This window comes from Watersipora subatra, chromosome 10, assembly GCF_963576615.1.
Source record: "Watersipora subatra chromosome 10, tzWatSuba1.1, whole genome shotgun sequence".
Taxonomy (NCBI): Eukaryota; Metazoa; Bryozoa; class Gymnolaemata; order Cheilostomatida; family Watersiporidae; genus Watersipora; species Watersipora subatra.
The window spans coordinates 53181275-53198387 of NC_088717.1; the positions used below are offsets into that span (position 1 = coordinate 53181275).

At 36.5% G+C, this 17113-nt stretch overlaps 2 protein-coding genes across 2 annotated transcripts in view; one reads left to right on the top strand and one right to left on the bottom strand.

The window, feature by feature from the left end:
- Positions 1-17113, top strand: part of LOC137405935 (uncharacterized) — a 488140-nt gene that overhangs the window by 353304 nt on the left and 117723 nt on the right. The window lies entirely within an intron of this gene.
- Positions 1-17113, bottom strand: part of LOC137406425 (uncharacterized) — a 29184-nt gene that overhangs the window by 8677 nt on the left and 3394 nt on the right. Inside the window, exons 2-5 of the mRNA XM_068093007.1 lie at positions 8900-9012; positions 4965-5058; positions 4272-4355; positions 280-354 (exon numbers count right to left, since the gene is read on the bottom strand). Coding sequence (XP_067949108.1) covers positions 280-354; positions 4272-4355; positions 4965-5058; positions 8900-8979 — 333 coding nt within the window. The 5' untranslated portion in view covers positions 8980-9012. The remainder of the gene's footprint in view (positions 1-279; positions 355-4271; positions 4356-4964; positions 5059-8899; positions 9013-17113) is intronic.

Consider the following 17113-nt stretch of genomic DNA (forward strand, 5'->3'; position numbering starts at 1 on the left):
ATCAAAATTATTTTTGCAAAATAACTGTGAGAAATTTCTCCTTCTGCTAGTGTAGATAACTCTAGATCTTATAATCCTGACTTAACCATGGTTTCTGTGATCATGACACATATAAAGCCAGTAATCAGTACGATACTGACTATAGACGGCCAACCATTTCTAATTGGTCTAAGCAGAAAGAGTATTCTCTATACAATCAAATGTTTGTCACAAGTATTATAAAGTCTCTTATGTATAACACATCATCTATTCAGATTGTCTCCTAAACAACTGTTTTACCTGAATTCCTGGTTGAAAGTAGTCAGGTTCTTCATTACAATTAAGTTCCTCTGATGGAAACTGAATAGTTGGCATCTAAAATTGGAATGGAAAGGAATAGAGCCGATGATCCTAAACTAGAGTCTAAATTTAGCCAAGCGCTGCTGCCAATTTAAACCAATAAAACACTACATCATATGCATAGTATTTGGTGCCAAGGTGAAGTATTCTTAATTGGTTGCTGTATATTTCACTTACTAATATGTTCCTAATAATATGATAGAAATAGATGATGACATCGTATAAACTGTCAATTGCTAAAGAGTGTTACTAGTATATTATCATACCATGTACAGTATCAATGAACCACATGAAACTTGCTTTATTGAATGGAGTAGCAGATATGAAAGCACACATATTATCTAAAATATGGCTATATACCGTAATGCTTAATCACATCACTACGTGTGACACACTCAAAGCTCTACATTATCAAGTCAATTGGTTGCAGGATCTAAGTGTTATATGATGGAGTTGTCATACATCGGATCAAATAAAGTATGGACTCAAATCTGTTTAATTATTTTTTAATTATTTTTATAACTATTTTTTCACTTATAACTATAACTTATTTTTAATCACCAGATAATCACACATAAACATCATCAAAATTATCCAACGTGTAGAGACAAGTGTATTATTTAAAAACCAAATTTATGAAATTAGATTAATACTGTAGCAGCCAATAAAAAGATATAATGAACTTTAAGCAGACATAAACAGTTTGAAGGCAAAATTGAAGGCAAATTCTCAACTAAACCAGGCCAAGTTTAAACAGTTTAATCCATGGCAGTTTAAATTGTTTTCACACAATACTTTTTTTTAAATTTTACCAGCCCTTCAATCGTACTTGAAAATCTGTGATTCTATGTGAGTTCTTGAAATATACAGTTAAATACTTGCGGAAACTCTACATCGCTTACTAGAAAGCTTGTATGTCAAAGGTTGTATGTCAAAGCAAGATACATGTAATTATAGAAATTTGTCTAGAAGTTGCAACAACAAATAGTAAGTGTAAGACAAAATGCAATAATTCATGAATCATAACAATATACCCTACAGGATGAAAATATTCGTTGGTCATAAAAATTCGCGATTTCGTGAACAGTCAATCCGCGAATTATTAAATTCAGTGAATAATTAGTTCTATTTTTAATCACAAGAGAGAATAACTACTGCATCAAATTGAAAACTAGTCGCTAGCCTAGTTTTTAATGTAAATACTAAACGTAATTGAGTTCCAAAACATTTTTAAAATCATTGCCTGAGCTTTGAGCTAACACCATTGGCAATGCATCACATTTATTTACAAAATTATTCGAAGTTGTCAAAAAATATGCAGAATGGCGTCATCGCGAAAATAGCCGCGAGGCAGAAGTACTAAACGTAGCCGAGTTCCAAAACTTCTTTAAAATCATCGCCAGACTTCGAGCTTTATTGCCATTGCGTCAAACTTTACAAAATTATTCAAAGTTTTTACAAGTGGCACAAGTTATTTGGCATGGCTTCAGCATAGCAAAAAAGCTCGCCTAGTCTTTCTACATTAGAATCAACTTCATCAATCTCTAATACCGAAGTCAAGGACGATCATGATTCTGATCTGGACATTATGGTATGTATTTGATTTGCAGTGCAGATACGTTTTTCCATAATCAACTGCATTAGTTAATTCTTTTGTTTAAAAACTGATCGCTTTCATCAAATACTTCAGCCAATGTTTTTGTACTTCCTCAACACTCGTTAATATTTTTTCTTTTTTGTGTTTACTGCAGATTGAGAATGAAACAACCTACTCCGATTACGAAAACTAGAGACAAGTAGTAATATTCATCAAGACAGGAATATTGGCAGAGAGGCAACCAGTCAACCTAGACCCCTTCATCGACAACAACTCCTTGATATCGCTGTAGCAAACATGATTAAATTATATATTTTATTTCATGTATAGATATATTATAATTTATTACAAACTTTAGTGTACAAATAAAATATTTCGAATACAAATAAAATTTTACAAACGATGAATGGAGTAAATATAAACAGTTTAGTCCATATGGCGGTTGTCTAGCAATAAAATTAAACTGGTACTCTTGATATGTGAACACTAGCGTGTAATGGTGCTTTCTGACTAGTTATTTTACTAATAGCAGATCTGTCACTGTCTTGAGTAGGTGTTGAAGGCAATTCTCTCGCGACTACATAGCTGGTAAGGAAGTTATCACCAGAACTCTCCTCGTGACTTACTATTGCAAAGTTCTGCCGGTTGGCCAAAGATTTGTGCACGTAAAGGCGTTTTTGTTCCTTTTTAAACAACAGATATATTCTTCTCGTAAGTAGCTGCGGTCACTTCAACCTCAATTTCCAGACCTCCCTGAATGATTGGTGATCTTCTAAGAATGACATCTACCAACCGTGCAATCATTGTTCTTCGACGTATGATGAAAAATCTCTCTCTCACACTAAAACAAATAATGAAGCAGTAGGGATGGAAAAAAATACTGTAGTATTGCGTTTAATCGAAGAACCAAAGTAAAATTCAACTAATTTAGTGAATGTAAAAACTCATTACTTACCACAAGTTGTTGGCTTATCAAAGGCCTCTAAGGCGATGAATATTCGTGAAAATCTCTGGACGCAGCAAAAATTGTTTAACGTAGAATAGCAAGATAGCCTCGCAGTTGTAAGCTAAATATAAACCGGAACACGCGATATGCGCATGCGTAGTAATAACTATTACTAGCCGCAATAGAGTTAACTTTTCCTAGAGAGCGGCAGTTTTCAGCCGCGAATAAATTCATCCGCGAATATGCATGAAAAGACAATTTTCGCGAAATATAACTCCGTGAATAAATTCATCCTGTACGTAACTGCCAATTATATGTAGCAATCAAAAGTTACACATGCACCTAGAATAAGAATTATGTTACTGATACCTAACTCCACAAAATACAATACAGTAGTAATCCTTTATCCAGGACCTTCAGAAAAGATATTTTATAAAGTTATTTTTGGTGGAATGACTAGCAAAGTACCTATGCTGGTCACTGAAGAAACACTCATAAAGCAGTAAACCTTAGTGTTAAATTGAGGTGATACTAAAAGTATCAGTGACTTGGATATCTAGAGTAATCATGCATACAAACTAAGAAGATAAATACAGTTCCATGCATTAAATACAACAACTTACTATATATTCCCACATATAAGCCAGTTCTAGAACACAAAAATGTTACCAAGCTAAGGGCGTCCGGCTTACACACGCCTAACTCTGACATTATGCGGACTAAATTTTTTACGAATTTCAAGGATTTTGAGACACTTCTTACCGCTATTGATGAAAATCAATAAAAGTAAAACAACAATAATGGTTAAATATCATTAAAATTATTTTGCTACAAAAAGATTTTTTGCTGAAACAATTGATATTTGCTAAAGCCAAATATTTGGCAGTGGAGCGTATAAGTTGTCATAACATTTGGCCAAATTAATTAGCATAAAATTTTGCATCAGCTGATGCATTGAATCATTGATGAATGAATCTGAAGCATTGATCAGCTGATCAATGCAAAAAGATGATCATTTTCTTTTTGTTAAGCGGAGACACGATGAGCTAATTATTACAACTACTTACCCATCAGAAACGTCTTGTACTAAGCATGCAAAAGCCACACCACTACTGCAAGCTTTGACTTTGATAGGTACATTATGTACAGCACGTTACCATTTATAGGGTCAATTTATCTGTGAATTCTTATCAATTCTGTGAATTTAAGGCTATTTTATTGGGTCGGCTTATATGTGGGCAGATACGGTAAGCCTAATAATGGATGCGCTGAACAGTGCATGGTTTACTACTATCAACAAGAAAAAATGATAGATGCAGAGGCACCAGTTTCTTTAGGCCAATCTAGAACATCCAAAATGAATAACTCATTGACATATATATGCTATACTTCTGGGTTGTTTTCCAAAGGCTGCTCATCAATGGTTTCTGGTCTGCTGCAGATCGTCATGCCAGCAGTGGGGACACGATCAAACGATAAAACACGAAAAAAACTGTATTAGACTAACAAAATGACTATGAACCAAAGATATGAGTTCACCCCAAAAATGTATTCAATCATACAAATTATAAATATACATGTAGGTGATGACAGTAAAAAACTACAATTGTATGATGGGATTGCATTACGGATGGGACAAATGGCTACTGAAATGAAAGTTACAACTGGAATATCTTATATGTAAAAGTGAACCATAAAGCTATAAACCATAAAACTAAACTTAAGTTGGTGTGAAAACTTCACGTTTTAATACCAAACATTAGGAATTGATAACCCGTTTATACTTATTGTACATTGAGGTCTTTAATTATTCATTTATAATGTTAACCACTAACACTCATTAAATAACCAGATATTGATTGAACTGCAAGAATTCTCAGGGTATTACACTGGACATTTTTTAAGATGAGTTGCTTGAATATGGAACATTTCACCTTTGTATTGCTCTAGCTGAATAGAGGGCCGAAATACAACTACAGGATATAACTACAGTCTGATAGTTCAAAACATGTACATTTGTGAAGACCTAATAAACACACCTATTTAGACAATCATATAATCTGACCAATATATATTACTAACCATTGGATTGTTAGCCATGGCATTTCCTGGAGGTGAACTGTAGTAATTATCTACTCCCGAAATGAACCCATTTATGGTTGGCTCTGAAGCACTCCTTGAATAAAACAAAAAAGTGGGTTGTTCAACACGCAAGTTCCTTCACGATAGAATGCATAAAAAATAACACTGCCGTGTATCGAAAACTGCTGCTTGCGATTAAACCCAGGTCACTCTACATCGCATGGCAATGACTGAAAATGTTATTTCCCGATTCATTTTTAGCTTCGTTTCTGAAATTAGCACACAACGTATTGCATGTTATTTTCTCAATTATTTACGAATGTGTTTACGTGTGTTTCCACTAGAGCTTCTCGAATTCCAAAGATCACCATGCGACTCAACTCGATGTAGTTAATTTTCAATATTGAACCGTGGTATATCGTGAACTGACAATTTAAAGATAATTTGCAATAAAGCGAGATATGTGTAAAAAAATTCTAAAATTTTTGTTAATATTTATTTGTGTACGTTAACTTCAAAAAAAAACTGTTTTGTGTTTGTAATAATTAGAAACATTTATTTCATGAACGCCCGTGTGCATGGAAGGCCATCAAATAAGCATAATATTATAATACTGGAAGGCTGTGCGTTTTAGTTCCAGTATCACTCACTCTGAAAATCATCAGGTGTGAGATAAATTGCCATTACACGTTTATATCATTTATACAATTTGAGATATCTCATTAACTGGTGGTGATTTTCAATTCGTCCACCTTCAGAATCACCACCAAACTAATAAATTGCTATATCGTGAAACTCTACTTTCTATTATTATGAAGCTCTGGTGTATTTGATTCTCACTGAGCATACATCTTGTATTCAGACCATGATTAAACTAATAACTAAACATACATCTTGTATTCAGACCACGATTAAACTAATAACTAAACATACATCTTGCATTCAGACCATGATTAAACTAATAACTAAACATACATCTTGCATTCAGACCATGATTAAACTAACAACTAAACATACATCTTGTATTCAGACCATGATTAAACTAACAACTAAACATACATCTTGTATTCAGACCATGATTAAACTAACAACTAAACATACATCTTGTATCCAGAACATGATTAAACTGACTGAATTTGTTGATTAAACTAACAAATCAATTAAATAAAGCTAAAACCTAGTAACGCTAGTCAAATTTTAGTGAAAATGCGCCTAATTTTGTATATACTGCGCTTATGCTGTAATACTATAAATCTTCTGCATTTTTATATTTTGAGGATTTTATATGGGACAGTGCGAGAACTAGAGAAGCCCTGTAATGTTCGATTTGGCTAGGCCCGCACTAGTTTACATCTATATATAAATCGCAATGTTTGTCTTTTGTTGTCCAGTTATAGCCATTAAAATCTAGCAGTGAAAAATCTGCTTGGTAATAGGATCAAACTTTAGCGATACTCAATCAATACCGATATACTAATCGCTGCAATCCCTCTTACAATGCCTAAAAGAGATACAATGGTTGCTCGCGCGCTCTCTTCTCCCTTCCTTTCTCCCTCCCTCTCTGATGTGTTCCACATATCCAGTTCAGTTAAGCTTGTGCTTAATACTGATCAGAATTAAATTATGATGTCACATGGTATTTAAATATTTCACTGTAGTTTTGTACTATATATGTCTTTGGTAACATATCTAAATCATCGGAATTTTGTAAACTTGAAAATAAAAGGTTCTGGCATAAATTTGAGTAGCAATACGGCAAAAGTTTATGAAAATATAATGCATAAATGTTGCAAAACACCAAATAATTGCCTTTTGCTTTATGTCAGCCATTTTAATAAGTAACCAGAGGGGGTCCACCCATGTTTTGTGATGATTCTGACGATCTGGCGACAGGGATATTTGAAAAGTGACAGACGAGACGACCATTCGTCAATGTAGGTGACGATGATGGTGTAAGTAGGATTACTAAAGGTACGGCTACAAGTAACGAATTTTTTGTTAGTTCTGAGTTCTGGTCGAAATCATGAAAAACACAAAACTATTTGGTCGAAATTCACAGAATTATTTGAGCTGTGCATGCCCATCGAATTCGTCGACGAAACGCTTTTAACAGACTAAACAAATTATTCGCGAGCACGATTCTAGCAGCTTTAGCAATTAGTATAGTCCAAGACACGTATTGCGACACACAATAAAAGTACGAAGGCAATTCAACATGGTACACACGATGTAACTGTTTAAGTTGCGCTACTGTTGGGTGGCGAGCACGATTCTAGCAAATTTTAAAATTTATGTAGCCCGAGAACATAATGTGACACGCAAGAAAAGTATCACGGCAATTCACCATAGTAAATACGATGCAACCGACTTGATTGCGCTACAGATGGCAACATTTTCTACCACAAAAATTTTGCTGCTAAAAATAAAATTTTTATTATTAAAAAACAAACAATTTGTAGCCATAATGTCCAAAAGATAAATACATACAATTGCGCAATCTAAGCAGTTGCATCGTGTGTACTATGTTGAATTGCACGTATACTTTTATTGTGTGTCATTATATGTGTATTGTACTATGCTAATTGCAAAAGCTGCTAGAATCGTGCTCGCTAGCACGATTCAAGCAGCACAGAATAATTTTGTGCGTTTGGTTCATTTCGTGATTTCGGTCAGAACCAACAAAAAATTTGTTACATGTGGCCATACCTTTACTAACTTATTATTTGTCCATAAATCAACACGATCAAACGAAACTTCACTAGTTTTGGTTTGAAGCATCTAGCCCAGCCTTTATAGACTGCCAGGTAATTAAAGTAAACAGCAATGAAATGCCACGACACTGACAGCGAATCTGCTTACAAGTCTGTGACTGACAGTGATCTCAGTCATAAGACAATCTCGGTCTATTTTTAGTACCAAAAATGTAGCCCTAAAAACCTAAGACGGCTGTCACTCTTGGCAGAGTAATCAGCAACGCTCCCAAACATCACTAATAAGTTTGTGAAGGTCGCTGGTTGAGCCATGCTTTTGATTAGCAGAAGTTCAAGCTGAGCAAGTTTCAGGTTTTTAACGCAACCCAGTGCCACCAGAATGGATATTTGTATTAAAATAACGAAGGTGAAGAAAGAGGTTGTTTTGGTTACCAACTTGAAAAAAGGTGACGACAGTGATTTTCAAAGTGACGACAGTGATTTTAAAAGTGACTATTCTGACGACAACTTTGTGTGGAAGGACCCCCACCAGAAAACTATGTTGAATTTTATAACATAGTCAGAAAATAGAACATGCACAGATGCTCATTCAGACTAATATTCTAATAAACATTGACTTTAAAAATTATGCAACAAAGCCTCGACTTTCCCTAACAGGATTTAGATCATCATTTATAGTTTTAAAGCTATTGATCTCAATAAGAGTCATAAAGGACATAAAAAGAAAAGAAAGAAATTAAAAGGAAAAAGATGAATACAACGTCTTTCTTAGAACTGGAGCAGACAAATACAGAAAGACATGAGCAAACATTTCAGATGAATTCTTTAAAAGTCTCAATAACTGTACAAAAATGTAATAGTGATATGAGAAAATAAAGTTGAACAACGAGTAAAATTAAACTAGGTTGCCTATGTTGATTAAAGATAAAATGAAAAAACACCAAATGGAAAAATTTGTATATGAATAAGTTTTTTAACTTGAACTTAACAAAGTATTTGCCAAATTAACTAGGTCTCTAGATCACCACCACTGCATACACCTCATCCATCTCCAAAGTTACCAAAGCTATACCTATGCTTGTCAGTTTTTCTAGTTAAGCCCAAGTGACCACAAAAACATTTTTGTGGTATTGCTTTACTACTTTAGTTTTACCATATACACTAGTGCTTATTTATTTTTTCATGTATAATTTATATATTCCACTCGCTTAATGCTATAATTACCAGAAGTATCCATCATTAGTTTTTTGATTCGGTAGATTGAATACAGAGTACTGAGTACACATTGAGTACAGAGTACACATAGCACAGAGTACTGTGTGACATCATAGGATTTGCTGCAAAATACAACATATTTAATACAAAAGAAAGAAATCTAGAAAAAAACTAACTTCGATGGCCAAAGTTTGATTGTACAAAAGATTTGTTTTAGAAAACATCAGGAATAAGACTGATCCTCAAACACATTCGTAATGCAACTGTAATGGTGATAAACCAACATGGCTGATGAGTTGCAAACATAACTGGCTGTCCATGACTTGGTTGCTTGCTAACAGGCCATTGCTTATTTACAATTTAAAAAACCATTAGTAAAAAACCTTTTCCATTTTAGGGCTAATATAGTAGATTGTAAATTGCTAATTTCCAGCAGTTTTAGACAGAGCTTTCACCTACATGTGATAAAAAAAAAAAAAACTTAGTTTGAAATGCGGACAAAACAATGATAATTTGTAAAAATACTCAATTACCAAAACAGCCTGCTAGACTGTTTTTATAAGATTGAATGTAGCCAGAACTTTGTTTAGAGAGTAAAGGAAAACAAGGATACATTGACGAGATATTACAGATTGAAAACTTTTGGTAAACAGTTGACCCATCTCAAACATGAAATCATGATCATACATGTAGTTCAATTCAAAAATTGACAAAGTATGTACAACCTGATTTGTTGAGGTGTGTTGAAACAGATTTGCTGCAATGTGAAATATCAGTTAATGGTAACATAGGAGTTGTTAAGTAATTTGTTGAATTTTTAAATTTCAGGGAGATATTCACATGCATTGAAAGTGAAGTCAGTTCACACAGCAACGTGAGAATTTTGCGATTACCGAATCTCAACAAAGTAGGCAATTCAACCAACATCCTGTTTCTGTTCGAGAAATGAACAGCATTCTATAAAAGAATAAGCAACTTTATAAATCTGTGCTTTATATTTATTGCTTTAAAACATGAAACCGTAATTGATTTTATTAAATTGCAAAACTAATCAGGCAACATTTTGAAATTTAATTTTAGCTCTTTGCTCATAATTCATTGAGTTTGTATTACATTGAAACTTTAAGGGTATTGCAGCATTTATTGTCTCTGAAATACAATTTACAATCTTTTTATTTTTTGCCTTGCTAAACTCCAAGCAATTTATACAACAGAAAACTTTGAACTCTGTTGAGATGTCCAAGTACTGTAATAAGTTTGATATCTTATTTTACTATAGAATATTTGAAAAAAGTGTTTGTACAGTGATTTGAGCACTATCCAAAGGCACCATTTTAGCCACATAGAATTATCTTGAAAAAGGCCAGCTTGCTTTTCCGCATATTTATGGCTAGATAATGGGAAGCTTGATGGTAAGCAGCGTAGTCACAGAACTTGGAGACTCGGTATTGAACACACTGGAAGATTATGATAACCAAATACGTAAATGAATTTTCTGCTAGAACAACAGAGCCGAACCTGAAAAAATGCGAGCTTTACACACATGGAACCGGAAGACACTTGGAGTTAGATGCAACAAGGATACCTGTAATAAGTGACTATAGTAGGTAATAAGCAGTTCTTTCTAATTTTCATATGAGTACAAGTTGAGTGTGCTTTGACAAGTGCTAAGCAAGAGTTAATTACCTAATTTTTTCTCATCTTCTTTTGAACACACTAAAGCATATGCAAGGAATGTATCTCTTAAATTCAAATCATTATCAGCATTTGTCAGTTGCGACATATTACATTATGACTAGAGTTAGTAGCAGTGCATTACAGGTGTCAGTGTGCTGATTATATTGTTAGTGAGTAATCTTTGTTTTTCTGTTCTTTGTGAGTTCTTTGACAGTGGATGGGAGGAAGCTATTACGGGAGGTGGCTTTTTACGGGGATCGTTAGTAGCTCTCTCTAGTTATTACTCTGTTGAAAACCATTGTTGCCAGCTTGCTACCAACTTGCATCAGTTCATTATATAAGCTTGTCAGTGCATTTAACTTTCTTCATCAGCTAAATTGTGTGTGTCTCATTTTTGTGCGTTTGACAGACACCACTTCTGACATACGAAAAGACAATGTCCTTTCAAGTACCATTTCCCTTTGCCATGAAGCATAAAACCATAAAACCCAACATACTCTCTACAAACTAGCCTTCCCACATGCTAGGAATCTATAATAGAGTAGCTCTCCAACGACTCAGCCTCTTTATTGAGCACCTGCTGAGGCTCTCTTTCCCTGCCAGTGGAGTCTCTTTTCCTCTAACAACTGCCGAGCCTCTTTCCCTTCCAACTGCTGAGGCTCTTTCTACTTCAACTACTGAGTCTTTCTTCCTATAAACTTTCATGACGCTCATTTGACTGTCAAACCTCGCAACCATACGAGACTGAACACAAGAACATGGAAAACCATTCGAGTAATAGTGTAACGTTCATCGGCTATTTCAACCTTTTGTTTTAAAATTTTTTTAGGAGTGTATTTTAATTGTTGAACTTATAGAATGAAGAAGTATATTTTACTGGTAAATATCCATACTATGTACAATAGCTTAACACTCTCATTATTACCTGTACCAGTAATAATCAGATTAGTACACACAAGCTAAGCACAAACTGAACATAGTCGAAATGGAAAAATAAAATAAATCAAATCCAAAACAAATGTTGTGTTGAATTTCTCCCTAACCGATAACAACAATGTCTCGGCTAAATGTAACGCATGCTACAACAGTTTCCTCCAAAAATAATCTGGGATATAAAACTCAATGATGTGTATAATTTGTGAGAAATTTGACCCATTTCTATGGTGACGGATTTAGTAAGCTGCGCTTCCCTAATTTCCATATGCGTACAGCTATTTTGGAAGTAGCCCTGTAATACAGAAGCTAGCTTGCATACTGTGATCAAGTGTTGGATGGAAATGGAAAGGGGAACAAGAGAAGAAATTATAGTGAACGGAAGAGCAGGAAGTAAGAAACTGTGAACTACAAAGCAAAGAATTACATTCCATCTCACAGTAAGGAATAGCGTGGTGACATGAATTAACCTCGGGTCAGCTTTGTGCATGTAGCCTACCTGTGTAGCCTACCATATAGCCTATGTCTTTGACACTCTTGCATTACAAGTGTAACTGTTTTAATATAAATTTATTATTTGTACACCGATTTCAGTATTGTGCTTAATTGCACTAAATTGTACTTAAATGGTCTGTCTTTCCATGCTTATAGAGCTTGAGTAATAAAGAGCTATACTTATTCACCAGTGACCTTGCTTGCAACAAATACAGTTGTTCATGAGAGCTTTCACTCGTTTAGCATAAGACTTGTACGCAGAACCTACCTCCAGGTGGCTAATCAGCACTGACTTCCACAACATCATACTTCATTTTGTAAGTATACATTGGTTATCTTTATTTTAATTCATTTGTACCATTTTATTTAGGCCTGCACAATAGTCGATGGAATAAATCAAGGTACAGTACTAATTTTTATCAAGATTACCGAAATCGGTACCTGAACATATTCCATCAAATAAATTTTGCAGGCCTCACAAATGGTAAATATTAAATGTATAATTAAAATAAAAAACAAGTATAGGCCTACTCATTACTGATGAAGATTCTATCACATAAAAATAAGCATAATGTGCTAGCTTCTGCTTATGAGCTTATTACTGACAGAAAGGATATTGCCATAATCACACGTGCTGCTGCCCGGGTGAACCAACATCAATATATGCGGTATGCCGTGACTCGCCTCTTTCATAACAGTTTCTTACCAAAAACCGTTAGAGACTTAAGACTTAAATCTCAGACTGAAACATAACTCAGCCTAATGCTGGAATCTAAATGAACCAGAGTATTAACCAAATTTTTACTTCTGAGGCACTTTCTCAAGGCCCCTGAGGCTAATTACAAGTGTACTATTGAAGTGAAATTATATAGATGAAGACCGTTCGACCTAGACTGTCATATACTGTTCCGTACTGTTTGACCTAAACTATCAATTAATATTTTATTATTTTATTTTTATTGTAATAGTACAGCCGTAAGTACCTTTTATAATTGTTTTTAATCTAGCGATGGCAATTTCTTTACGCATTACTCTCGTATTTAACGCATGATATCCTCTCGTATTTAATCTACATTTTATCCACCTGGACTGAAGAGCTCAAGACCGGAGATAAGAAAAAAAGCGCTTTTTCTTGAGTAACTTTAGATTTTGATCACGAGCTTACACCGGATTATCAACTACGAATCATATTATTACTGCCTCACTACGGTTATACGCATTAGAGATGCCCCGATTCTAAATTCACCAGCCGATTCAGATACCGATCCGATATACCGATCCTAATTGAAAAATAATCCGATCCAGATACCGATTCAGATCTTTTGTGTTGCATAGATAGTAACTCATTTTATTATGCAAATACAAACATAATGCAAAGAAAACATGAATATTATTGTATTTATTTGTTTGCATTTATGGAAAAAAATATACATATTCACATACTGACATACCGTGCATGTAGTAACAAAACAGTCCATGTTTCTTGTAATTTGTAAATAAAGGTAATTACTGTTAGTGGTACAATTCTATCTGTGATAACGAAGTCCCTCTTCTATTGTTGAATGAACTGCTGTGTCTGTACAAGTTTAGAGCAAATCAATGTTTCTTTTAAAAACCGTTAGTGATTCAATTATCTCAGTAAGACGTCTCTTTTCTTCCATCATTATCAATGTAGCCGAGCGTACTGAAGGGGGATTCCCTTGTAACAGATGTTGGAGGACAGGCTACATACCGATACGCCACTGGGGTTACCGTTTTTTGTACAATACAAACGATCCATTGTATCGTCAGGATCAAGAGAGTGATGGATAACTTTATGTGCCGACTGTTTAAATTACTTTCGTAATGCTAGTAAATAGAAATATTACACTGCGTTCTTGTTTCCCACTTTTGTTATCTTGTTCGTGATTGCTTGCAATAAAACCTATCTGTAATTGGGAAATACCACACTTTTTGTTTACGTTCTGGCTAAAAAGTTTCCTTTGCTGTGTTGATCAGGCTATAGACATGAAATAAATTGTGTGGCAGGCCTGAAATTCATTAAGAAGCTTACAGCTGATGATTTTTTATTAGTATAGCAGGCTAAAATACAGTTTTCTGCTAAATGGTTGATCTGTAAAAAGTATCGGAAGGTTCAGATTTTTTAAGAAAAGATCGGCCGATACCGATTCAGATACTTGACACTCATATCGGCACTGATACCGATTCCGATACCAAAATCGGGGCAACTCTAATACGCATATAATATTATTATTATCGTTACTACAATTTTGACTTATAATACAAACATTATCGCTTCTATACAAGACACTGTCTACGCTTGCTGGCTAATTTCTGTGAAGGTTGGGGTAATTTCGCTGAATTTAAACAAATTCCCTTTATTGGTGGCAGCCTCGTGGGATAACGCTATCACGAACACACCCCGAAAATGGCAGAAGGAGAGGAGAATAAGGAAATACTAAAATACTTGAAACAACAAGCGGAGAAAAATGCCCAACCAAAAGGGCAACAAATACAAGCACCAACGTACGATGGAGCAACAGATGTAGGGGAGTTCGTAGAAAGTTTCGAGGAGATAGCTCAACACAACAAATGGAGCGAAGAAGAAACTAACTTACGTTTTAAACTAGCATTGAAAGGAGACGCCGCAAAAGGCCTACCAACCACAAACTACGAGGAAAGAAAAAGCCAACTGTTGGAAAAATATGGAATAAAAGAAAAACAGGCTCATCAACTACTAAAAAGAATAAAGTATAGGCCAGGGGAAGACATATACACCTTCACCAGCCAGCTCCAGAAGGTCATAAGGATAGCACACCCCACGCTAAGCGACAAAGATAGGGAAGATATAGCTATCAAGGAAATATTGGGAGTACTACCAACTAACCACCCGGCCACATGGGCCATGACCTTGGACCCACCCAAGAACTTAAAAGAAATCCAAAACAAGCTCAAAGCATTCGACAATAGTAGCCCCGGAGTGCTACACATAGACATAGCAACTGAAGAAGTGAAGAAAGAGGAGTCAGCCATACCAAAGGCCATGTACGAAAGCCTACTTAAAACACAACTACAAACACAAGAGGCACTACAAAAAGTGACGGCGTTAGTCAATCAAGTGACACAACTACCAGAGAGATGAAAGGAACCTCGCAGAGAAACAAGGAGATGCTGGAGGTGCCACAAAGAGGGGCACTTGGCAAGACAGTGCAGTCTGCCTCCCCTAGCAACTCAAGGGAAGAGAGAGTACTCGGCGGGAAAAGATTATGTTCAGGGTTAAAACACCCAGGGGATCCTGGAAAGAAATCGATACACCTGGGCATTCAACAAGCCACGCATACCGATAACATGGCCGCCTACTACATCACCGGTTGGGCGGGAACAGTAGAAGCCACCTTCTTACTAGATAGCCGCTGCTCAAAGTCGATACTGCCAACTAGCCTATTTAATCGCATACGGCAAAAACACGATAAGCCTATCGAACCCGTACACTGTCAAGGAATACTAGCGGATGGCAGTAAGCTACCCCTAGAGGGGCTAACAACGATTACAATACAGCTTGGGCAACAAAAATTTGAACACAAATTTCTAATCGCTAACCTACAGGAAAACGTGTTGCTTGGCTTAGACTTTTTCACAGAAAAAGGGTGCCGCATAGATTTTAGAAAAGCGCAACTACATCTATACGACGAGGTTATCAAATGCTGTGACCAATATGGCGGGCCACTACAAGTGGGAGTGCAAACAGTAGAAGCTACAGAGATCCCTCCATTTTCGGAAATACTCATCCCAGGCCGATTTAACCAGAATTGGAATGGACAGTTAGCCCTAATCGAAGGAAAAACACCAGACACTGATATACGAGTGGCCTCGTCAGTGCACCACCCACAGCAGGGAAAACTATGGATTAGAGTGTGCAATATTTCGGCGAATACCATCGAGTTACCGCCAGGAAAAAATATCGCGACTTGTAGCCAGGCGAGGCAAGCCTTAAAGCCAACAGCACCAATGCCACCGTCCACACAGTTACCCGAGGTGTTAGACACGTTACTCGACCAACGCGGGTTACAAGGAAAAGACCATGCCAAAGTGAAAAATGCTGACGCAAAACCAGGATGTGTTTAGCGTAGGAAAGTTTGATTTGGGGAGGACAGGTCTCACACGCCACCGGATTCCGTTAGCGAAAGGAGCTCAGCCAGTAAAACAGCGACCTTATAGGCATGGACCGGCACAGGAGGCCGAGATTGAAAAGCAAGTGGCCGAACTGCAACAACAGGGGCTAATCTCAGAGGGAAAAAGGGTGTAGAGTTCCCCTGATGTCCTAGTCCAGAAGAAATATGGCAGCTGGCGCTTCTGCGTCGATTACCAGAAGCTGAATGCCATGATGTCAAAAGACGCGTATCCTCTACCGAGGATTGATGATAGCCTCGACACGCTGGGGCATAGCCGGGTATTCAGCACCTTAGATCTGACCAGTGGATACTGGCAGGTCGAGCTGGATGCGGATGCCAAGGAGAGGGCAGCTTTTGTGACGAGATATAGCCTATACGAATGGGAGGTCTTACCATTTGGCCTCACTTCGGCTCCCTCGACGTTTGAACGTCTCATGGAGACAGTACTATGAGGACTACATTGGCAGACTGTCTTGATCTATCTCGATGACATCATCGTGTTTGCACCGGATGTGGATACTCATATCCAACGACTAGAAGAAGTTTTCTCCAGACTGCGGGCCGCGAATCTGAAACTTAAGCCAAGTAAATGTGCCTTATTTGCAGATAGAGTCAAATATCTAGGCCACATTGTCAGTCAGGCTGGTGTAGAAACGGACGAAGACAAGGTAGAGGCTATTAAGAACTGGCCCCCACCTCAACACAAACGAGACCTAAGATCGTTCCTCGGGACGTGTAATTACTACCGTCGCTTCATACACGAATATTCTGAGATCGCCAGACCACTCAACCAGATGAGCTCGAAGAATGCGATATTCAAATGGACAGACGCTTGCCAGGAGGCGTTCAGCACGCTACGACAACGTCTGGTCTCTGCACCGATTCTAGCGTATCCAGACTTCAACCTACCTTTCATCCTGGACACCGACGCCAGCGCCGTGGGACT